Source organism: Leucoraja erinacea, unplaced genomic scaffold (assembly GCF_028641065.1).
Source record: "Leucoraja erinacea ecotype New England unplaced genomic scaffold, Leri_hhj_1 Leri_316S, whole genome shotgun sequence".
NCBI lineage: Eukaryota > Metazoa > Chordata > Chondrichthyes > Rajiformes > Rajidae > Leucoraja > Leucoraja erinaceus.
In genome coordinates this window covers 94788-120000 of record NW_026576217.1, presented here as the reverse complement: position 1 = coordinate 120000, position 25213 = coordinate 94788, and the positions used below count along the sequence as shown (strand labels likewise).

The 25213-nt window shown below is 50.5% G+C and overlaps 1 protein-coding gene across 1 annotated transcript in view; it reads right to left on the bottom strand.

The window, feature by feature from the left end:
- The window catches only part of LOC129693505 (uncharacterized), a 74192-nt gene that overhangs the window by 15182 nt on the left and 33797 nt on the right, over nucleotides 1-25213 (bottom strand). The window contains exons 4-10 of the mRNA XM_055630316.1: nucleotides 24654-24838; nucleotides 21948-22031; nucleotides 17510-17593; nucleotides 11120-11338; nucleotides 9885-10010; nucleotides 8212-8260; nucleotides 4525-4615 (exon numbers count right to left, since the gene is read on the bottom strand). Coding sequence (XP_055486291.1) covers nucleotides 4525-4615; nucleotides 8212-8260; nucleotides 9885-10010; nucleotides 11120-11338; nucleotides 17510-17593; nucleotides 21948-22031; nucleotides 24654-24838 — 838 coding nt within the window. The remainder of the gene's footprint in view (nucleotides 1-4524; nucleotides 4616-8211; nucleotides 8261-9884; nucleotides 10011-11119; nucleotides 11339-17509; nucleotides 17594-21947; nucleotides 22032-24653; nucleotides 24839-25213) is intronic.

Below are 25213 nucleotides of genomic sequence, written 5' to 3'. Positions count from 1 at the left end.
CGTCCCGTCAACGGGAGTCTCGAGGCCCCCGACCGCGGGAGAACAAAGAAGGGAAGAGATTGAACTGGTCGGTGTAGACACAGTGGGCCAAAGCTGTATCCCTGAACTAAACTTAGCAGGTCAGACGGCATCTGTGTCATAGTGTGATGCAGTGCGGAAACAGGCCCTTTGGCCAACTTGCCCACTCCGGCCAACATGTCCCATCTACACTAGTCCCTCCTGCCTGTGCTTTGCCCATATCATCCTTCCAAACAAACCTGTCCTATCCATGTACCTGTCTAACTGTGTCTTAAACATTGGGATTGTCCCAGCTTCAACTACCTCCTCCGACAGCTTGTTCCATACACCCAACGCCTTTTGTGTGGAAAAAAGTTACCCCTCAGATTCCGATTTGTATCTTTTCCCCTTCACCTTTAACCTCCGTGCTTGAAGGATCCCGACCTGCAGAGCTGTTACTTCAGTACTCTGTTCACCAGAGAACGTTGATGGGTGAAGGCTGACCCTCCCAAACAGCAACTGTGGCTACTGCGCTGACAAGTCCCGTGCAACCCGTTTCTCTCGCGGTTTACAGACTCGCTAGCCACTGTTGCGGGCTGGAAGAGTTCATGTTCCACGTGTATATGGAGCGTGTGAGGCTGCAGCTCCTGCTCCATTATCAGGCATGATATTCACTCCCAGAAAAAAAGTAGGAAGTATTGGACGGGGGTCCTAGATGCCGGCGAGGCCCCCAGCGGGATCCTGTGGCAGCGCCCCAGTGGGTGTTCAGGGGGGCTCCTGCATTTTCAATAAATTGAATGTCATTCCTAAGCTTTCTGCTGGTAGTTTACATAACAATAAACAATAGACAATAGGTGTAGGAGTAGGCCATTTGGCCCTTCGAACCAGCACCGCCATTCAATGTGATCACGGCTGATCATCCACAATCAGTACCCCGTTCCTGCCTTCTCCCCATACCCCCTGACTCCACTATCTTTAAGAGCCCTATCTAGCTTTCTCTTGAAAGTATCCAGAGAACCTGCCTCCACCGCGGCAGAGAATTCCACAGACTCCCCCAACATCGGGAACATGTTTCCTGCTTCTAGCGTACCCCTTAATAATCTTATATGTTTCAATGAGATCCCTTCTCATCCTTCTAAACTCCAGTGTACAAGCCCAGCTGCTCCATTCTCTCAGCATATGACAGTCCCGCCATCCCGGGAATTAACCTTGTAAACCTACGCTGCACTCCCTCAATAGCAAGAATGTCCCTCCTCAACAGAAGCTTAGAATTTTTCTAACACATAACCACTAAAGTAACCCCTAAAAGATAAGTATTTCAAGAAATAATTGACATCAGTGTTTAAGAAGGAACTGCAGATGCTGGAAAATCAAAGGTACACAAAAATGCTGGAGAAACTCAGCGGGTGCAGCAGCATCTATGCAGCGAAGGAAATAGGCAACGTTTCGGGCCGAAACCCTTCTTCAGACGGGTTTCACACAGCTAAAAAAAAATCTTTACAAAAAAATGTTACCTGAATTATTAAATGAGCTATTTGTAGAGATGCCAAAAGAACTCAAAAGTAATACCTACACATCACCTTAGAAAGGTACCATCTCAAGGCACAATTATGCACAATACTGCAAGGCACAGTTAACTGCCAATACACTGATGTCACATCGACAGCGCTAAGGAAGTAGAAATCTAAAAACCTCTGCCAATAACAATGAAAACAAAAATTCCCCAATATAAACAGAAGATCACCAGAAAGGGGAGGGGGGGTAGCTGCTGCCCGGGAGGTAGGGCCCCGCATCTCTCTAACCCCCATTATCATCGCCAGTACCATTCCCTTTCCAGTCGCAGTTCCATATGGGAACACAAAATGTGGTCGCATGAGGCGTACGGTCGCGCGGGGCCGGTCCCACTTACGGTCCCGCTGGTCCTGACATCATACTCACCAATCAGCTGGGCAGGAGGCGGGCCGACTGAATTTGGACGTCGCACGGCGTTGAGGGCCCGTCGAGACGCTGCGCACGCCCTCAATGCGCCTGCGGGCCGACAGGCCGTTGGCGCGCGGGATTTTCGGACAGTGCAAGATTTTCGGAGCCCCGCGCGATGTCGGGACCAGCCCCGCACAACTCCATACGCCTCAGCCGATTGAAGTGGGACCGGCCCCACGAGTCCGTACGCCTCAAGCGACCATGTTTGGTCGCGCTAGACGCATGCAATCGCCCTTAAATATATTTATTTTCCCCACAAGAGAGGAGGGGGAGGGGATCAACGCTCCGCAGCCAACAATACTGTCTCAGCTGTCCGCGTGTCCCGGTCACTCCAAGCCTGCGCTCCTGTTCGTGGGCCCCGCGTCTCACCCTCCGACAAACAGGCACCGGCACAGCTGGCACGGCGCTGCAGGGCAGATCTCAGCAGCAGCAGCGTTGTTGTGTTCCCTCCGCCAACGGCCTGCCACGTGTCTCCCCCACCCGCTATTGGCTGACCTTGCTGACTTCCATCATGAATCACAAGCTTGCCCGCCTCCAGACCGGTACCTCCACTGACTGCTTCCCTCACTGCTTAATTTTACCGATCTTGCCAACTAAACTGTGTCAGAATCAGGCACAAAAAAATGGAAAAATCTGATTCATTGTTAGGAAAAGAAAAAAAATCGGAATTCCGATTTAAATCGGAAGAATATCATGCCTGCATTATCTAAAGGGGCTGCTCCTTGCCTTCTTGCTGCACGTCACACCCACCACCCTCATCTTTGGACACCCCGTGCGTAGGGGAGAGGGTTTGGGGCCGAGGATGTCCTGGTTATGTTGCTCCTGGGCCTGGCCAAGCTGGCCATCCGCGCGCCAGTCACGGCGCCAGGCGGGAAGAGGGCTCTACCCGAGCCGGCTGCCTGCCCCTTTTCCGGGGTTACGTCCGTGCCCGGGTGGTGTTAGAGAGGGACTACGCACTGTCCAGGGGCACCCTGCGGGGATTTCCGGGACCGCTGGGCTCCGCTGGGGGTGGAGTGCATCGTCGATAAGGACGGGGAAATCGTGATTTAATATTTAGAATTGAAGAATATTTGTTTTCCGTTGTATTATGGTGGTTTGTATTGTTTTGTACATATCAATTTTGTAAATAATTAATTTTAAATTATTTTTGGTAAAAATTAAACTGTGGCCCAGCATCCACGAGCATCAACGTGGCGAGTCCATCAGCTGCCCCTCGCCACCCTCACGGAGAGAGGGAGGGCCAGGCAGATTGAGCGGTGCGGACTATTATACATTGGCGGCAACAAACGTACACTGGGCGGTCGTTCCACTGAACACCTGCGCTCAGCCTGCCTGAACCTACCTGATCCGCCAGTTGTGAAAGTAAGCATGCAGGTACAGCAGGCAGTGAAGAAAGCCAATGGCATGTTGGCCTTCATAACAAGCGGAATATAGGCGCAAAGAGGTCCTTCTGCAGTTGTACAGACCACACCTGGAGTATTGTGTGCAGTTTTGGTCCCCTAATTTGAGGAAGGACATTCTTGCTATTGAGGGAGTGCAGCGTAGGTTTACAAGGTTAATTCCCGGGATGGCGGGACTGTCATATGCTGAGAGAATGGAGCGGTTGAGCACTCTGGAGTTTAGAAGGATGAGAGGGAATCTTATTGAAACATATAAGATTATTAAGGGTTTGAACACGCTAGAGGCAGGAAACATGTTCCCGATGTTGGGGGAGTCCAGAACCAGGCGCCACATTTTAAGAATAGAAACATAGAAAATAGGTGCAGGAGGAGGCCATTCGGCCCGTGGAGCCAGCACCGCCATTCATTGTGATCATGGCTGATCGTCCCCTATCAATAACCCGTGCCTGCCATATCCCTTGACTCCACTAGCCCCTAGAGCTCTATCTAACTCTCTCTTAAATCCATCCAGTGACTTGGCCTCCACTGCCCTCTGTGGCAGGGAATTCCATAAATTCACAAATCTCTGGGTGAAAAAGTTTGTTCTCACCTCAGTCTTAAATGACCTCCCCTTTATTCTAAGACCGTGGCCCCTGGTTCTGGACTCGCCCAACATTGGGAACATTTTTCCTGCATCTAGCTTGTCCAGTCCTTTTATAACTTTATATGTTTCTATAAGATCCCCCTCATCCTTCTAAACTCCAGTGAATACAAGGGGTAAGCCATTTAGAACAGAGACGATCAAACACCTTTTCACACAGAGAGTTGCGAGTCTGTGGAAATCTCTCCGCAGAGGGCGGTGGAGGCCGGTTCTCTGGATACTTTCAACAGAGAGCTAGATGGAGCTCTTAAAATAGCGGAGTCAGGGGATATGGGGAGAAGGCAGGAACAGGGTACTGATTGGGGATGATCAGCCATGGTCACATTGAATGGCGGTGCTGGCTCGAAGGGCCGAATGGCCTACTCCTGCACCTATTGTCTATTGTCTTGTTGTGTGTGCTCTTCATCACGTCAGTCTGCCTCTAAACTCTTTACAGTGACACCCAGGGTCCCAGAGCCCACCCACCCACAAGATCACTGAGCAGCCAAACTGGGTACAAACGCTCACCTGTATTCCTTGGGATCGTATTTAATTGCTTCTGTGAATAAAGCCACTGCTTCTTCATAGCGACCCGTGTTCGCCATACTGTTACCCTGTACTGAGGGAGACAATGAGTTGAGTGTAGTTTAATGTCCCCTGTACCGAGGTACAGTGAAAAGCTTCTGTTGCCTGCTATCTGGGCAGCACCATGGCTCAGCGGTAAAGTTGCTGCCTTACAGCACCAGAGTCCCGGGTTCCATCCTGACTACAGATACTGACTGTACGGAGTTTGCACGTTCTCCCCGAGACCCGCGTGGGTTTTCTCCGTGAACTCCGGTTTCATCCCACGCTCCAAAGACGCGCAGGTTTGTAGGTTAATTAGCTTGGCGTAAATGTAAATTGTCCCCAGTGTGTGTGTGTGCAGGGTGATGTTGGTGTGCAGGGATCGCTGGTCAGAGGAGACTCAATGGGCTGAAAGGCCCGTTTCCGCACTGTATCACTAAACTAAACTAACCAGTCAGCGGAAAGATAATACACACGACCTTAGGTGATGGGAGCAGAATTAAGCCATTTGGCCCAAGAAATCTACTCCGCTATTCAATCATGGCTGATCTATCTCTCCCTTCTAACCCCATTCTCCTGCCTTCTTCCCCATAACCCTTGACACCCGTACTAAATGAGAACCTGTCAAACTCTGCCATAAAAATATCCACTGACTTGGCCTCCACAGCCGTCTGTGGCAAAGAATCCCACAGATTCACCACCCTCTGACGAAATAAATTCCTCCCCATCTCCTTCCTAAAGGAACGTCCTTTAATTCTGAGGCTGTGCCTTCTGGTACGAGACTCTCCCACTAGTGGAAACAACCTTCACATCGCCGTCCCACTCTCTCCCTCCCCCCCCCCCCCCCCCCCCCCCCCCCCCCCCCCCCCCCCCCCCCCCCCCCCAGCCCCCCCCCCCCCCCCCCCCCCCCCCCCCCCCCCCCTCCCCCCAACCCCCCCCCCCCCCCCCCCCCCCCCCCCCCCCCCCCCCCCCCCCCCCCCCCCCCCCCCCAACCCCCCCCCCCCCCCCCCCCCCCCCCCCCCCCCCCCACCCCCCCCCCCCCCCAACCCCCCCCCCCCCCCCCCCCTCAAGTTCCCCCCCACCCCCACCCCTCCTCTCCCCCCCCCCCACCCCCACCCCTACTCTTGTACTTCAGGCACAGTCACACAGCACGGAACCAGGCCATTCGGCCCGACCTGTCCATGCCGACCAAGATGCCCATCTACGCCAGTCCCATTTACCCACAGTTTGGCCCATATCCCTCTAAACCTTTCATATCCACGTACCTATACAAATGTCTTTTAAATGCCAAAATAGTCCCAGCCAAGTACCTCCTCTGGCAAGATGGGCCATACACCCACCCTCTGTGTGGAAACGTTTGCCCACTATTTTCCCCTCCCACCTTAACCCTCTGGTCTTTGACCCGATTGCTCTAGGTTCACCCTGGGCCACAGGATCTCAGTTATCTCTGTCTCTTGTTGCCCGATTCACTCGTCACACAAGACTCTCTGCAAATCTGCCGCCCAGTCACTTCACGCTGTACACTGACAACCCATGTCACGGTGGCGCAGCGGTAGAGTTGCTGCCTCACAGCGCCAGAGACCCGGGTGTGATCCTGACTACGGGTGCTGTCTGTACGGAGTTTGTACATTTCCCCTGTGACCTGCGTGGGTTTATTCCAAGATCTTCGGTTTCCTCCCACACTCCAAAGTCGTGCAGGTTCGTAGGTTAATTGGCTTGGGGAAGTGTAAATTTGGCCCTAGTGTGTGTAGGATAGTGTTAGTGAGTGGGGATCGCTAGTCGGAGCGGACACGGTGGGCCAAAGGGCCCATTTCCGGACTGTATCTCTAAACTAGACTAATGGCATGTTGGCCTTCATAATAAGAGGAGTTGAGTATAGGAGCAAAGAGGTCCTTCTGCATTTGTACAGAGCCCTAGTGAGACCACACCTGGAGTATTGTGTGCAGTTTTGGTCCCCTAATTTGAGGAAGGACATTCTTGCTATTGAGGGAGTGCAGCGCAGGTTTACACGGTTAATTCTCGGGATGGCGGGATTGTCTTAGGCTGAGAGAATGGAGCAGCTGGGCTTGTACACTCTGGAGTTTAGAAGGATGAGAGGGCCATTATTATATATATATATTGAAACATATAAGATTATTAAGGGTTTTGACGCGCTAGAGGCAGGAAACATGTTACACATGTTGGGGGAGTCCAGAACCAGGGGCCACAGTTTAAGAATAAGGGGTAAGCCATTTAAAATGGAGATGAGGAAAAATGCTCTCACCCAGAGATTTGTGAGTCTGTGGAATTTTCTGCCTCAAAGGGTGGCGGAGGCCGGTTCTCTGGATGCTTTCAAGAGAGAGCTAGATAGGGCTCTTAAAAATAGAAGAGTCAGAGGATATGGGGAGAAGGCAGGAACGGGGTACTGATTGGGGATGATCAGCCATGATCACATTGAATGGCAGTGCTGTCTGGAAGGGCAGAATGGCCTACTCCAGCACCTATTGTCTAACTAAACGGGTGATCCAAGCTTAACCCAGCATAATTGCATGTATCTCCTGATTTTCCTCCCCGGTCCACTGAATGCCTGATGATTCTTCTCCCTTCTCCCACCACCCTACAACGAGGCCATGAGATAAGTTTGATACTTTGCCAGTGTAGAGTGCTGTGAATAGCGAGGCTGTGTTACCCGCCCAGCAGGTCAGAACGGTGCAGGCATGGGGGTGGTTAGTAAGGCCCTAGACATATACAACACACGTCAAGGAATACACACTCCCCAACATTGTAGATGTAGCCCAGTCCATCACACACACCACACTCCCCACCATTGTAGATGTAGCCCAGTCCATCACACACACCACACTCCCCACCATTGTAGATGTAGCCCAGTCCATCACACACACCACACTCCCCACCATTGTGGATGTAGCCCAGTCCATCACACACAGACCAGAGTCCCCACCATTGTAGATGTAGCCCAGTCATCACACACAACCACACTCCCCACCATTGTAGATGTAGCCCAGTCCATCATTGTAGATGTAGCCCAGTCCATCACACACACACACCCCACCATTGTAGATGTAGCCCAGTCCATCAAACACACCACACTCCCCACCATTGTAGATGTAGCCCAGTCCATCACACACACCACACTCCCCACCATTGTAGATGTAGCCCAGTCCATCACACACACCACACTCCCCACCATCGACTCCATCTACACTTCACGCTGCCTCAGTAAAATAGCCAACACTATCAAAGACATCCCCACCCCGGTCATTCCTTCTTCTCCCCGCTCCCATCCGGCAGAAGGTACAGAGGCTTGAAAGCGCGCACCACCAGACTCAGGAACAGCTTCTTCCCCTCTGTTATCGGGCTTCTGAACGGCCCTTCCATGAGCTAGGGTACTGTCCGATTCACCTCTACCCCATTGCGGACATTGGACTTTGTCTGTGGAACTGATCCGCTACAATGCTGAGAACTATATTCTGCACTCTGTATCTTCCCCTTTGCTCTACCTGTTGGACTGGAGTTTGACCGGATTGTATTTATGTTGAGTATTATCTGATCTGTTTGGACAGGAAGCTGTTCACTGTACCTTGGTACAGATGACTATAATAAATCTAAACTTATCCACACTACCAGATCGCAAAGCACATTCCTGCTTACCTGCCAATTCCAGGATCTTGTCACTCAATGACGTTGAGTCCACAGGATGCTGGCAAAAGGAAACACAACAGTAATGAACACACCATCTCCCCATTTACCAAAACACACTGCCCGCCCCACAGCCCGGCAGCGCCTCAAATATCACCAGCACCTTCTCCGGGACCACCTACGTCAAAGCTTTCAAGGAGGAACTGCAGATGCTGGAAAATCGAAGGTAGACAAAAGTGCTGGAGAAACTCAGCGGGTGCGGCAGCATCTATGGAGCGAAGGAAATAGGCAACGTTTCGGGACGAAACGTTGCCTATTTCCTTCGCTCCATAGGTGCTGCCACACCCGCTGAGTTTCTCCAGCACTTTTACCTACCTATGTCAAAGCAAACGAGTACAGGCAGGTGGGTCTAAGGGAAAAAAGTTGTTCGGCACGGACATGTAGGGCCGAGATGGCCTGTTTCCGTGCTGTAATTGTTATATGGTTATAAGTCACCAACAACTCTCATAGGAGCAGAATTAGGCGATTCAGAGGGCGGTGGAGGCCGTTTCTCTGGATACTTTCAAGAGAGAGCTAGATAGAGCTCTTAAAGATAGCGGAGTCAGGGGATATGGGGAGAAGGCAGGAACGGGGTACCGATTGGGGATGATCAGCCATGATCACATTGAATGGCGGTGCTGACTCGAAGGGCCGAATGGCCTACTGCTGTACCTATTGTCTATTGTCTAAAAGAGCGCTGTCTAATTCTGAGGCTGTGACCTCTGGTCCTGGACTCTCCCACCAGTGGAAACATCCTCTCCACATCCACTCTATCCAGGCCTTTCACTATTCTGTACGTTTCAATGAGGTTCCCCCCCTCAACCTTCTAAAGTTCAGCGAGAACAGGCCCAGTGCCGACAAATGCTCATCATAGCTTAACCCACTCATTCATAGAAACATAGACAATAAGTGCAGGAGTCAGCACCGCCATTCAATGTGATCATGGCTGATCATCCACAATCAGTACCCCGTTCCTGCCTTCTCCCCATATCCCTCGATTCCATTAGCCCAGTTAGTTGATTCCTGGGATCGTTCTTGTAAACCTCCTCTGGACCCTCTCCAGAGTCAGCACATCCTTCCTCAGAGAGATGGGGCCCAGAACTGCTCACAGTGCTCCAAATGCGGGCAGACCCAGCGCCTTGTGGAGCCTCAGCATCACACCTCTGCCTTTGTATTCCAGTGCTCTTGATGTAAATGGTGGCATTGAATTTGCCTTGTGGTGTCGGGTCAGGACCCAGCAAGAGGTTTCATCCCCACCGATTCCACTTTTTGTGAGCTGTGCACCCGCTCTCTCGAGTCCCTTTCTTTGAAACCTCTAATTTCTGGATTCTCTCCCCTTGAAAGAAATGGAGCAGTGGTAGACTTGCTGAGCTCTCTCTCCCCATCCCCTTCCCAGCTCTCCCACAGCCTCTTCCTTTATTCTTCCCGCCCACCCCCACATCCGTCTGAAGAAGGGTCTTGACCAGAAACGTCACCTATTCCTTCGCTCCACAGATGCTGCCTCACCCGCTGAGTTTCTCCAGCATTTCAATCCACCTTTGCATGCAGACAATGTATTTGCCTGTACCCTGGTGGATGTGACAATAAGGATACCATTGATTGTACCATCGAGGGGCAAGGCCAGCCAGGCTGAAGATAATCCTTACCTCTGGTTTCTTCTCAGCTTTCTTCTTCTCAATCTCCTTCCTCTCAGCTTTGGGTTTGATGTTCAGTTTCCGTTTGATCTGGTTGGCAGCTTTTGACACAAAGGAACTGGACATGTCCCATTCATCCTGCGTGTTGTGTGTGGGGGTGGGGGGGGGGGGGGGAAGAGGCAGAGTGAAGCGTCGATCTCTCCATTAGCATGGACCCCAGCACTCTCCCTCACCACAACACACGCGGCCAGGGCAAAGCTACCATCAACCATGTAACATTAGCAAACTTGCAGATGACACAAAGCTGGGTGGCAGTGTGAACTGTGAGGAGGATGCTATGAGAATGCAGGGCGACTTGGGGGAGTGGGCAGATGCATGGCAGATGAAGTTTAAGTAAGTAAGTTTATTGGCCAAGTATTCACATACAAGGAATTTGCCTTGGTGCTCCGCCCACAAATAACAACATGACATACAGTGACAGTTACGATGCGGATAAATATGAGGTTATCCACTTTGGTATCAAAAACAGGAAGGCAGATTACTATCTAAATGGTGACAAGCTGGGAAAAGGGGAAGTACAACGGGATCTGTGGGGTCCTTGTTCATCAGTCAATGAAAGTAAGCATGCAGGTGCAGTAGGCAGTGAAGAAAGCAAATGGCATGTTGGCCTTTATAACAAGAAAAGGTGAGTATAGGAGCAAACAGCATCCTTCTGCAGTTGTACAGGGCCTTAGTGAGACCACACCTGGAGTATTGTGTGCAGTATTGGTCCCCTAATTTGAGGAAGGACATTCTTGCTATTGGGGGAGTGCAGCGTAGGTTTACAAGGTTCATTCCCGGGATGGCGGGACTGTCTTAGGCTGAGAGAATGAAGCAGCTGGGCTTGTACACTCTGGAGTTTAGAAGGATGAGAGGGCCATTATTATATATATATATGTTATTGAAACATATAAGATTATTAAGGGTTTGGACACGCTAGAGGCAGGAAACATGTTCCCGATGTTGGGGGAGTCCAGAACCAGGGGCCACAGTTTAAGAATAAGGGATAAAGCCATTTAGAATGGAGACGAGGAAACACTTTTTCTCACAGAGAGTTGTGAGTCTGTGGAATTCTCCGTAGGTTGCCGACCCCTGGTTGAGAAGGAGGAGGGGGTTCCCCACTGAAACTCACCCAGAGGGTGTGAATGCGATGAATGTGTCGGGAGAAGGGGTCGGGTGCCGTGACAACGGGGTTGGCAGCTCCTCACCTCAGACGGTGACCTGTCGGTGGCCACCACGCTCCCCGCCTCGCGCTCCGGCTTCACTCTGCTGACTTTGGCAGCCACTCTCAGGCCGGGCACGTTGCCAGCGGCTCCGCTCGGCAGCTTGCTCTCCACAGCAACGGCAGCCTTGCAGTTCATGTTTGCATCCACCTCCACGCATTCCCGCACGCCGTCCACGCACTCCTCGCAATGCGTCAACACCGGCTGCAGGGAGCACAGAGCAAACGCTCACGTTAGTTTTTCACACAGAGAGTGGTGAATCTCTGGAACTCTCTGCCACAGAGGGTAGTTGAGGCCAGTTCATTGGCTATATTTAAGAGGGAGTTAGATGTGGCCCTTGTGGCTAAGGGGATCAGGGGGTATGGAGAGAAGGCAGGTACGGGATACTGAGTTGGATGATCAGCCATGATCATATTGAATGGCGGTGCAGGCTCGAAGGGCCGAATGGCCTACTCCTGCACCTAATTTCTATGTTTCTATGTTTATTCATCAGATGCTGCCTGACCCACCGAGTTACTCAGCCATTCTTTGTGTCCTTCCAAGGTCCAGAGAGATATGGGCCAAATACGAGTGGATGGGGCATTGTGGTCGGCATCGAGCTGGACGTTGAGCCTGTTTCTTTGTGGTTTGACTCAAAAGTCATAGTCAAGGGTTCTAGGGATATTTTAGTTTAGTTTATGGTAGACAAAAATGCTACCAGGAGGTGAGGACGCAACTCGGAGAATAGTCACACCCTCACCAGGAAGTGACTGGGAAACGGTTTCCCCCTTACCCTACCCCCCTCCCCCACATAGGAAAACTAAAGAAGCCACCAACACAAACTTTAAAACTGACTAAAAATTAAAACAAGATTGAAAAACACACAGGCTGTAGGCAGAGGCTGCCTTCAATGCGTGGTCCCTAGTAGCAGATGGTTCAGTTGCCTGATAACAGCCGGGAAGAAACTGTCCCTGAATCTGGAGGTGTGTGTGTGTGTGTGTGTTTTCACACTTCTGTACCTCTTGCCCGATGGGTGATGGGAGAGGGGAGAAGAGGTAGCGACTGGTCCTTGATGATGCTGCTGGCCTTGCCGAGGCAGCGTGAGGTGTAGATGGAGCCTATGGAAGGGAGGTTGGTTGGTGCGATGGTCTGGGCTGCGTCCACAATTCGCTGCAATTTCCTGCGGTCATGGATGGAGCCGTTCCCAAACGTTAGCACAACAGCTGTCAAATCCCCGCAGAGAGATTCACCTCACCGAAACACTGAACAGAAGGGGAGGTATCGGACTTTAACCTCACATTTAGACTAGAGATACCGCGTGGAAACAGGCCCTTCGGACCACACCGACCAGCCATCACTGTCCTACGCACTAGAGACAACTTTAATAATGTACAGAAGCCAATTAACGTACATAGAAAATAGGTGCAGGAGGAGGCCATTCAGCCCATCGAGCCTGCACCGCCATTCAATGTGATCATGGCTGATCGTCCCCAATCAGTACCCCGTGCCTGAGTTGGATGATCAGCCATGATCATATTGAATGGCGGTGCAGGCTCGAAGGGCCGAATGGCCTACTCCTGCACCTAATTTCTATGTTTCTCCCCATATCCCTTGACTCCACTAGCCCCTAGAGCTCCATCTAACTCTCTTGTAAATCCATCCAGTGATTTGGCATCCGATGCCCTCTGTAGCAGGGAATTCCACAAATTCACAACTCTCTGGGTGAAAACGTTTTTTCTCATCTCAGTCTTAAATGACCTCCCCTTTATTCTAAGACTGTGGCCCCTGATTCTGGACTCCCCCAACATTGGGAACATTTTTCCTGCATCTCGCTTGTCCAGTCCTTTTATAATTTTATAAGCTTCTATAAAATGCCCTCTCATCCTTCTAAATTTCAGTGAATACAATCCTAGTCTTTTCAATCTTTCCTCATATGACAGTCCTGCCATCCCGGGGATTAACCTCGTGAACCTATGCTTCTGGATTCCCCCAACATAGGGAACATGTTTCCTGCCTCTAGCAGGTCCAATCCCTTAATAATATTATACGTTTCAATAAGATCCCCTCTCAACCTTCTAAATTCCAGAGTATACAAGCCCAGCCGCTCCATTCGATCAACATATGACAGTCCCGCCATCCCGGGAATTAACCTTGTGAACCTACGCTGCCCTCCCTCAATAGCAAGGATGTCCTTCCTCAAATTTGGAGACCAAAACTGCACACAGTACTGCAGATGTGGTCTCACCAAGGCCCCGTACAACTGCAGAAGGACCTCTTTACTCCTATACTCTCATTATGAAGGCCAACATGCCATTCGCTTTCTTCACTGCCTGCTGTACCTGCATGCTTACTTTCAGTGACTGATGAACAAGGACCCCACCCAGGTCTCGTTGTACTTCCCTTTTTCCTAATCTGACATAATTGAGATAATAATCTGCCTCCTTGTTCTTGCCGTCAAAGTGGATAACCTCACATTTATCTACATTTTACTGCATCTGCCACGCATCTGCCCACTCACTCAACCCGTCCAGGTCACCCTGCAACCTCCTAGCATCCTCTTTGCAGTTCACACTGCCACCCAGCTTTGTGTCATCTGCAAACTGGCTGGTGTCACTTTGAACTCCGTCATCTAAATCATTAATATATATTGCAAATTGTTGCGGTCCCAGCACCGAGCCTTGTGGCACTCCACTCGCCACTGCCTGCCATTCTGATAGTAACCCGTTTATTCCTACTCCATGTTTCCTGTCTGCCAACCAGTTCTCCATCCATGTCAATACCTTATCCCCAATACCATGTGCTCTAATTTCGCCCACTAATCTCCTGTGTGGGACCTTATCAAAGGCTTTCTGAAAGTCCAGATACACCACATCCACTGGCTCTCCCTTATCCATCCTACTTATACAAAAGTGCTGGAGAAACTCAGCGGGTGCGGCAGCATCTATGGAGTGAAGGAAATAGGCAACGTTTCGGGCCAAAACTCTTCTTCAGACTGATGCAGAGTGGGGGGGGGGAAGAAGAAAGGAAGAGGAGGAGCCAGAGGGCTGAGGGAGAGCTGAGAAGGGGAGGAGACAGCAAGGGCTACCGGAAATTGGAGAAGTCAATGTTCAGGCCACTGGGGTGCAGACTGCCCAAGCGGAATATGAGGTGCTGCTCCTCCAGTTTCCGGTGGTGCTCGCTCTGGCAATGGAGGAGGCCCAGGACAGAAAGGTCGGATTCGGAATGGGAGGGGAGTTGAAGTGCTGAGCCACCGGGAGATCAGGTTGGTTAATGCGGACAGCGCAGAGGCGTTCGGCGAAACGATCGCCAAGCCTACGCTTGGTCTCACCGATGTAGATCAGCTGACATCTAGAGCAGCGGATGCAATAGATGAGGTTGGAGGAGGTGCAGGTGAACCTCTGTCGCACCTGGAACGACTGCTTGGGTCCTCGAATGGAGTCGAGTATCGATCCTACTTGTTACATCCCCAGAAAATTCCAGAAGATTAGTCAAGCAGGATTTCCCCTTCCTAAATCCATGCTGACTTGGACCAATCCTTTTACTGCTATCCAAATGCCCCATTATTACTTCTTTAATAATTGACTCCAGCATCTTCCCCACCACCGATGTCAGGCTAACTGGTCTGTAATTCCCTGCTTTCTTTCTTGCTCCTTTCCTGAAAAGTGGGATAACATTAGCTACCCTCCAATCCACGGGAACTGATTCTGAATCTATAGAACAAATGATCACCAATGCGTCCACAATTTCTAGAGCCACCTCCCTGAGGACCCTGGATGCAGACCATCAGGCCCTGGGGATTTATCATCCTTCAGTCCCATTAGCCTACCCAATACTATTTCTCACCTAATGCAAATTTATTTCAGACAGAGAAACCTAGATCCTCTGTCCTATAGTACATCTGGGAGGTTGTTTGTCTTCCTTAGTGAAGACAGAACCAAAGTACCTGTTCAACTCTTCTGCCATTTCCTTGTTACCCATAATAATTTCACCTGTTTCTGCCTTCAAGGGACCCATATTTGACTAAACTAATCTTTTTTCTCATAACATTCCTAAAGAAGCTTTTACTGTCCTCCTTTATATTCTTGGCGAACTTCCCCTCGTACTTCATCTTTTCAGTCTGTATTGCCCCTTTTGTTGCCCTATGAAAGTTTCCCAATCCTCTGGCTTCCGGCTACTCTTTGCTGTGTTATAGACCTTTTCTTTTAGTTTTATTCCAACCCTAACTTCTCTTGTCAGCCACGGTTGCCTCTTACTCCCCTTAGAATCTTTCTTCCTCTTTGGAATGAAATGATCCTGCATCTTCTGGATTATGCCCAGAAATTCCTGCCATTGCTGTTCCACCGTCATTCCTGCTAGGATCCTTTTCCAGTTGACCTTGGCCAGCTCCCCTCTCATGCCTTCATAGTCCCCTTTGTTCAGCTGCATCACTGCCACTTCCGATTTAACGTTCTCCCTTTCAAATTGTAGATTAAAACTTATCATATTGTGGTCACTACCTCCTAGCAGTTCCTTTGCCTTGAGGAGCAAGGTACAAGATACAGAGCTGCATGTTTTTTGGAAATAGTGAAGGGCCTAGATATAGTGGAGAGTCTAGGAACAGAGATAAAATGATGTACCTTTAAGAAGTAGATAAGGAGGAATTTCTTTAGTCGGAGAGTGGTGAATCTGTGGAATTCATTGCCACAGAAGACTGTGGAGGCAGTCAATGGGTATGATTAAGGCAGAGATAGATAGATTCTTGATTAGTATGGGAGTCAGGGGTTATAGGGAGAAGGCAGGAGAATGAGATTGAGAGGGAGAGATGGATCAGCTATGGTTGAATGGAGGAGTAGACTCGATGGGCCGAATGGCCTAATTCTACTCCCATCACTTATGAACATTATCAACATAATTTCAACCGGGTGTGGCCGTGAGAGACAGCCTCGCCAACAGCCTGTCTCGTCTGATTTTAGTCTGTGTTTACTCGTACGTTTTAGTTGACCGTTAGTTTTTGTATGACTTGGGAGGTGGGGGAAAACTTTTTAAAATCTCTTCCCCCGACGGAGATGCGACTTTTTCCGTATCGTATCTCTGGCCGAACATCGCGGAGCTGGCGGTCCCTTTGTTAGGGATCGACTTCGGGAGCTCCAACTGCAGGAGCCTCGACCGCACCGATCACGGGAGCCTCGACCGCACTGATCGCCGGAGCCTCGACCACCCCGATCACGGGAGATTCGACCGCCCCGATCACGGGAGATTCGACCACCCCGATCACGGGAGCCTCGACCACCCCGATCACGGGAGATTCGACCGCTCCGATCACAGGAGCCTCGACCGCCCCGATCACAGGAGATTCGACCGCCCCGATCACAGGAGATTCGACCGCCCCGATCACGGGAGCCTCGACCGCCCCGATCACAGGAGATTCGACCGCCCCGATCACAGGAGATTCGACCGCCCCGATCACGGGAGATTCGACCGCCCCGATCACGGGAGCCTCGACCGCTCCGACTGCGGATGTTTTGAAGTTACTTGAGAAATCTATATTAATACCGCTGGGTCGTAAGCTGCCCAAGCAAAATGCGAGGTGCTGTTCCTCCAATTGGCAGAACCTTTCTCCCAGGGTGGAAATGCCCATTACTATTTCACACCTCGCTCCAGGCATCATGAGAGGAATAGATCGGGTAGAGGCACAGAGTCTCTTGCCCAGAGTAGGGGAATCGAGAACCAGAGGACGTTGAAGGGGAAAAGAGTTAATAGGAATCTTAGGGGTAACTTTTCCACACAAAGGGTGGTGGGTGTGTGGAACGAGCTACCAGAGGAGGTAGTTGAGGCTGGGACTATCCCATTGTTTAAGAAACAGTTAGACAGGAACATGGATAGGACAGGTTTGGTGAGATATGGACCAAGTGCAGGCAGGTGTGACTAGTGTAGATGGGACATGTTGGTCAGTGTGGGCATGTTGGGCTGAAGGGCCTGTTTCCACACTGTATCACTCTAGGACTAGTTTAGATGGGACATGTTGGGCCAGTGTGGGCGAGTTGGGCCTGTTTCCGCACTGTATCACTCTGTGACTAGTGTAGCTGGGACATGTTGGGCCCTACACTAGTTGGGCTGAAGGGCCTGTTTCCACGCTGTATCACTCTATGACTAGTGTAGCTGGGACATGTTGGGCAAGTTGGGCCAAAGGGCCTGTTTCCGCACTGTATCACTCTGTGACTAGTGTAGCTGGGACATGTTGGGCCCTACACTAGTTGGGCTGAAGGGCATGTTTCTGCACTGTATCACTGTGACTCTCTGACGCTGACATGGGTACGGAGGCTGGGAGCCGCACACACTTCTCACGGCCCAGTATGTGTGGGAGAATCCATCCGCCTGGTCTCAGATTGTTCTCAAGTCCACGGCAAATCCTCTCACCTTAGCGTTAACACTCTCTTCATTTTTCTCCTCACTTCTATTTTCCTTCTCCAGTTTCTGTTGCCGTCGCCGCTCTTTCTGTCTCTGTCAGAAAAATATGAATCCAGTCAATAAAATGTCACCCCGGGCAATGGGAATGTTATACAGCAGGAGGCTACCGAGCAGTTCAGCAACAGTCATACAGTGTGGAAACAGACCCTTCAGCCCAACCTACCACACTAGCCCAACAATATCCCATCTACACTAGTCATAGAGTGATACAGTGTGGAAACAGACCCTTCAGCCCAACCTGCCACATCGACCAACGTGCCTTATAGAAACATAGAAAATAGGTGCAGGAGTAGGCCATTCGGCCCGCCGAGCCAGCACCGCCATTCAATATGATCATGGCTGATCATCCACAATCAGTACCCCGTTCCTGAAAGTAACCATGCAGTACAGCTGGCAGTGAAGAAAGCGAATGGGATGTTGGCCTTTATAACAAGAGGAGTTGAGTATAGGAACAAAGAGGTCCTTCTGCAGTTGTACAGGGCCCTAGTGAGACCACACCTGGAGTATTGTGTGCAGTTTTGGTCCCCTAATTTGAGGAAGGACATTCTTGCTATTGAGGGAGTGCAGCGTAGGTTTACAAGGTTAATTCCCGGGATGGCGGGACTGTCATATGCTGAGAGAATGGAGCAGCTGGGCTTGTACACTCTGGAGTTTAGAAGGATGAGAGGGGATCTTATTGCAACATATAAGATTATTAAGGGTTTGGACACATTAGAGGCAGGAAACATGTTTCCGATGTTGGGGGAGTCCAGAAACAGGGGCCACAGTTTAAGAATAAGGTGTAGGCCATTTAGAACAGAGATGAGGAAATACTTTTTCACACAGAGAGTTGTGAGTGTGTGGAATTCTCTGCCTCAGAGGGCGGTGGAGGCCGGTTCTCTGGATACTTTCAAGAGAAAGCTAGATAGGGCTCTTAAAGATAGCAGAGTCAGGGGATAATTGTCTGATTGCAGATGGACATAAATGCAGGAGAAACTCAGCGGGTGAGACAGCATCTATGGAGCAAAGGAAATAGGCGTGGTTTCGAGTCGAAACCTTCTAAAGAAGGGTTTTGACCCGAAACGTTGCCCATTTCCTTCGCTCCATAGATGCTGCCTCACCCGCTGAGTTTCTCCAACATTTTTGTCTACCTTCGGATTTCCAGCATCCGCAGTTCCTTCTTAAACTGATTGTGGATGATCAGCTATGATCACATTGAATGGCGGTGCTGGCTTGAAGGGTGACTTACTCTTGCCCCTATTGTCTATTGTTTAAAACATCCAGTGAATTGGCCTCCACTGCCTTCTGTGGCAGAGAATTCCACAGATTCACAACTCTCTGGGAGAAAAAGTTTTTCCTTATCTCAGTCCTAAATGGCCCACCCCTTATTCTTAAACTGTGACCCCTGGTTCTGGCCTGTCCAATCCCTTAAGAATTTAACGTTTGGAAAAGATCCCCTTTCATCTAAATTCCAGTGCATACAAGCCCAGTCGGTCCATTCTTTCATCATATGTCAGTCCCGCCTTCCCGGGAATGAACTGCACTCCCTCAATAGCAATAATGTCCTTCCTCAAATTAGGAGACCAAAATTACACACAATACTCCAGGTGCGATCTCACCAAGGCCCTGTACAACTGCAGTAGGACCTCCTTGCTCCTAAACTCAAATCCTCTCGCAATGAAGGCCAACATGACATTTGATTTCTTCACTGCCTGCTGTACCTCCATGACTGATGTACAAGGACTTCCAGGTCTCGTTGCACCTCCCCTCTTCCTAATGAGACACCAAAGAAGGGTCTCATAGAAACATAGAAAATAGGTGCAGGAGGCCATTTGGCCCTTTGAGCCAGCAGCGCCATTCATTGTGATCGTGTCTCAACCCGAAAAGTCACCCATTCCTTCTCTCCAGAGATGCTGCCTGTCCCGCCATTTGCTTTCTTCACTGCCTGCTGTACCTGCATGCTTCCTCATCTACACTAGTCCCACCTGCCTGGTTAGGACAACTGGAGGAGGGGCCTCCACGCTCTACAGCCCCCTAGATAACATAAAATAACATACTTTAATTCTGAGGCTGTCACCTTTAGTCCTAGACGCTCCCACTAGTGGAAACATCCTCTCCACATCCACTCTATCCAGGCCTTTCACTATTCTGTAAGTTGCAATGAGGTCCCCCCTCATTCTTCAAAACTACAACCAGTGCAGGCCCAGTGCCGACAAACGCTCATCATAGGTTAACCTAAGGTTTAGTAGGAAACCTTCGTTGATCCTTTCTCCCTGTGACTATCAAAGTAAACTCCTCCCCCTTCTGTCGTGGGGTAGACTGAGACCGACCCCCCCCCACGTGACAATAAACTGAACTAGAATGGTGGGTGCATGGAAGGAACTGCCAGAGGAGGTGGTTGAGGCAGTGACCTCAGCAACATTCACAAAGCATTGGGACAGGTACATAGATAGGACAGGTTTAGAGGGATGTGGGCCAAACGCAGGTAGGTGGGACTAGTGTAGATGGGATATGGTGGTTGGGGTGGATGAGTTTGGCAGAAGGTCCTGTTTCAACACTGTATCACTCTATGATACTTGGCCCAGGTGATTTGTGTGCAGATCTAGATGCTGCCTCGATACTGCCACTACTCCGCACAGCACTTTCCCCGGTAGCGTGAACCAGATACTGGTCACCCTCGGGGTGATAAAGGTCTCCTGCAGATACCCGTTAGATCAAATGTACTTATGACTTAGAAACAAGGAATTGCACATGCCTTTCATGTCACCCATCACTGCCTGACCCGCTGAGTTACTCCAGCACTCTATGAAACGTCACCTATCCATGTTCTCCACAGATGCTGCCTGACCCGCTGAGTTACTCCAGCACTCTGTGAAACGTCACCTATCCATGTTCTCCACAGATGCTGCCTGACCCGCTGAGTTACTCCAGCCCTCTGTGAAACGTCACCTATCCATGTTCTCCACAGATGCTGCCTGACCCGCTGAGTTACTCCAGCACTCTGTGAAACGTCACCTATCCATGTTCTCCACAGATGCTGCCTGACCCGCTGAGTTACTCCAGCACTCTGTGAAACGTCACCTATCCATGTTCTCCACAGATGCTGCCTGATCCGCTAAGTTACTCCAGCACTCCGTGAAACGTCACCTATCCATGTTCTCCACAGATGCTGCCTGACCCGCTGAGTTACTCCAGCACTCTGTGAAACGTCACCCATCCATGTTCTCCAGATGCTGGGCAGCACGCATAATAAAGCTTCCTAGTGTATCCCAGTACACACAAGTTTGCGTTCATAAGTGATAGGAGCAGAATTAGGCCATTTGGCCCATCAAGTCTACTCCACCTCAAAATTGCTCAATAGCATCAAAAGACAAACTCTTTCCATAACAACTTCCCCTCCCCTCCAATCCTAATGACTTGCTTGGCTAGTACGCATTACAAAGTTTCTCAGTGTATCTCGGTAGTAATAACCCAAAACCCTCCAAAGCAACTGTCCCACCTTCCGTTTTTCTTCACCTGCATCCCCACTGCCCTGTTTTCACACCTTGCACTTCCTTATCTATGTATCTCCCTCTCCTCTGACGTCAGTCTGAAGGGTCTCGATCCACAGAAACAAAGAAACATAGAAAATAGGTGCAGGAGGAGGCCATTCGGCCCTTCAAGCCAGCACCGCCAATTATTGTGATCATGGCTGATCGTCCCCAATCAGTACCCCGTGCCTGCCTTCTCCCCATACCCCTTGACTCCACTAGCCCCTAGAGCTCTTAAATCCATCCACTGCCCACTGTGGCAGGGAATTCCATAGAGTCACACCTCTCTGGGTGAAAAAGTTTTTTCTCACCTCAGTCTTAAATGGCCTCCCCTTTATTCTAAGACTGTGGCCCCTGGTTCTGGACTCGCCCAACATTGGGAATATTTTTCCTGCATCTAGCTTGTCTAGTCCTTTTATAATTTTATATGTTTCTATAAGATCCCCCCTCATGCTTCTAAACTCCAGTGAATACAAGCCTAGTCATTTCAATCTTTCCTCATATGACAGTCCTGCCATCCCAGGGATCAATCTCACGAACCTTCCTGCACTGCCTCAATCACAAGGATGTACTTCCTCAAATTAGGAGACCAAAACTGGACACAATACTCCAGATGTGGTCTCACCAGAGCCCTATACAACTGCAGAAGAACCAAACCGTCTCCCATTCCCAACTGCAGAACATCCAAAACATCTCCCATTCCTTCTCTCCACAGATGCTGCCTGTTCCGCGGAGTTCCTCCTGCATTGTGTGTCCATCTTCGGTTTAAACCAGCATCTGCAGTTCCTTCCCTCCCTCACCCCGGGCTCTGCCCCCCTGTGGTGCAGCGTTGAGGCAGATCACATGTTGGGCAGCATCCCTTCCCGTCACACACTCACCTTCTTCTTCTGCCTCCGTTTCTCCGCCTTCCTCTTCGTCTGCTCCTCTTCATTCACCAGCTGCTGCCCAATCCTTTCAGCTTCCTTCAATACAAAAGACTTCGTCAAGTTCACACGTCATAGGAGCAGAACGAGGCCATTCGGCCCATCGAGTGCCATTCAATCATGGCTGATCTATCTCTCCCTCCTAACCTCATTCTCCTGCCTTCTCCCCGTAACCCTTGACACCCGTTCTAATAAGTCTAGAAGTCGGGAGGTCATGTTGCAATTGTATATGACGTTGGTGAATCCGCATTTAGAGAGGGTGGTGGAGGCCGGTTCTCTGGATACTTTCAAGAGAGAGCTAGATAGGGCTCTTAAAGATAGTGGAGCCAGGGGATATGGGGAGAAGGCTGGAACGGGGTACTGATTGTGGATGATCAGCCATGATCACAGTGCTGGCTGGAAGGGCTGAATGGACTACTCCTGCACCTATTTTCTATTGTCCATAGAGTGTTGTGTTCAGTTCTGGCCACCGTGTTATTGGTAACATGTTGTCAAGCTGGCAAGGGTACAGAGAAGATTCACAAGGATGTTGCCAGGACTAGAGGGTGTGAGCTATAGGGAGAGGTTGAGTAGGCTGGGTCTCTATTCCTTGGGAGTGCAGGAGGATGAGGGGTGATCTTATAGAGGTGTATAAAATCATGAGAGGAATAGATCGGGTAGATGCACAGAGTCTCTTGCCCAGAGTAGGGGAATCGAGGAACAGAGGACATAGGTTAAAGGCAAAGGGGAATTTATTTTAATAGGAATCTGAGGGGTAACTTTTTCACACAAAGGATGGTGGGTGTATGGAACGAGCTGCCAGAGGAGGTAGTTGAGGCTGGGACTTTTGCAACATTTAATAAACAAGTACATGGATAGGACAGGTTTGGAGGGATATGGGGCAAACACAGGCAGGTGGGACTAGTGTAGCTGGGACATTGTTGGGCGAGTTGGGCCGAAGGGCCTGTTTCCACATTAATCAGGAATCTATCAAGCATAATGAACACATCAGCAAACACACACACACACTGGTCCCAAACCACGTTACACACCAGCTGGTCACCCAGCTACAGAACGGACGCAGTAAAAGCTTTTCACTGTACCTCAGTACACGGGGCAGTAAACTAAACGCAACTGAAGGATGTCAGCAAGGATGGAGAAAAGATTCACCAGGGTGTTACCTGGGCTCAGGTTATAGTGGGACGACAGATGGCGCAATGGGTTAAGTGTTCGGCTGGCGACCGGAAGGTAGCCGGTTCGAATCCCGCTTGGAGTGCATACTGTCGTTGTGTCCTTGGGGCAAGACACTTCACCCACCTTTGCCTGCGTAAAATGTAATGTAATTATGTGAAGCACTTTGGGGTCAATGCAAGTTGACTAAAAATGTGCTATATAAATAAGATTATTAATTATTATTATAGTGCACGCAGGGCCATTTTCCATGGGAAGCTGCGGGCCAGAGCATACAGTTAATGCCAAAACCTTTTACAGCATTGATGTGCAGATGGACAATAGGTGCACGAGTAGGCCATTCGGCCCTTCAAGCCAGTACCACCATTCAATGTGATCATGGCTGATCATCCACAATCAGTACCCCGTTCCTGCCTTCTCCCCATATCCCCTGACTCCGCTATCTTTAAGAGCCCTATCTACCTCTCTCTTGAAAGCATCCAGAGAACCGGCCTCCACCGCCTTCTGAGGTAGAGAATTCCAGACTCACCACTCTGTGTGTGAAAAAGTGTTTCCTCATCTCCGTTCTAAATGGCTTATCCCTTATTCTTAAACTGTGGCCCCTGGTTCTGGACCCCCCCCCAACATCGGGAGCATGTTTCCTGCCTCTAGCGTGTCCAAACCCTTAATAATCTTATATGTTTCAACAAGATCCCTTCTCATCCTTCTAAACTCCATGGTATACAAGCCCAGCCGCTCCATTCTCTCAGCATACGACAGTCCTGCCATCCCGGGAATTAACCTTGTAATCCAGGTTCACAGCTCAGTAAAGGGGGGTGAAGAAAGTGCATTGTGTGTTTACCATCATTGCAGGCGTATTGAATATAAGAGTCAGGATGCAGCTCTGTTGGACTTTGGTCGGAACACATGTGGAGTATTGCGTCCAGTTCTGGTCGCCCCCATTACAGGAAGGATGTGGGGGCTTTGGAGAGGGTGGGGGGAGGGCAGAGGAGGATCACCAGAATGTTGCCTGGATTAGAGGGTTTCAGCTACAGGGAGAGGTTGGACTAGGACTGGTTTCCCTGGAACGTCCCTGAGGGGGACCTGACAGAAGTCTATCAAATTATGACAAGGAAAATCGCCCAGAGAGTTGTGAATCTGTGGAATTCTCTGCCACAGAAGGAAGTGGAGGCCAATTCCCTGGATGTATTCAAGGTCATTAGTAGCTCTGGACTGCTCCCTAGTTGTTGATATGATGCTTCAGTTGCCTGATAACAGCTGCTCACAGACAATGGTGGGGCCCTGGAACACACTGCCTCGGGTGGGGGTGGAGGCAGATACGATAGCGGTGTTTAAGAGGCTTTTAGATCTGCACATGAATATGCAGGGAATGGAGGGATATGGACCATGCCCAGGCAGAGGTTAGTTGATCTAGGTGTGGTGGATGGGCAGGGACACTGTGGGCCGAGAAGGGCCTGTTGCTGTGCTGTTCCAGGCTGCAGGTTCTCGTACCTCTGCCGGGCCCCTGTAGGGCTTGGGCTTTGTGCAGTAGGGGTCGGCGATGGGCCGCAGTGCCAGCTGGGGGGGGTCACACAGGAAGTTCCGCCGCAGCCCGCAGAAGGTGTCCGTGATCCGCTGCACCCCGTCCTCATTGGACTCGTAACCGTCCTCGAACGTACCATCCTCATCACTGGAATCTGCAGCGGGAACACAGGCTCTCTGTCAGCATAGGCCCCGCTCCCATAGACCACCAGTGGACAGGCCCACTGTCAGCACAGCCCCGCTCCCATAGACCACCAGTGGACAGGCCCACTGTCTGGACAGGCCCACTGTCAGCACAGGCCCACTGCTCAGCACAGGCCCACCAGTCAGACAGGCTCACTGTCAGCATAGGCCCTGCTCCCATAGACCACCAGTGGACAGGCCCACTGTCAGCACAGGCCCCGCTCCCCATAGACCACCAGTGGACAGGCCCACTGTCAGCACAGGCCCTGCTCCCATAGACCAGTCAGCCCCCCCTGGACAGGCCCACTGTGAGCACAGGCCCCACAGTCCTCTCCCCATAGACCACC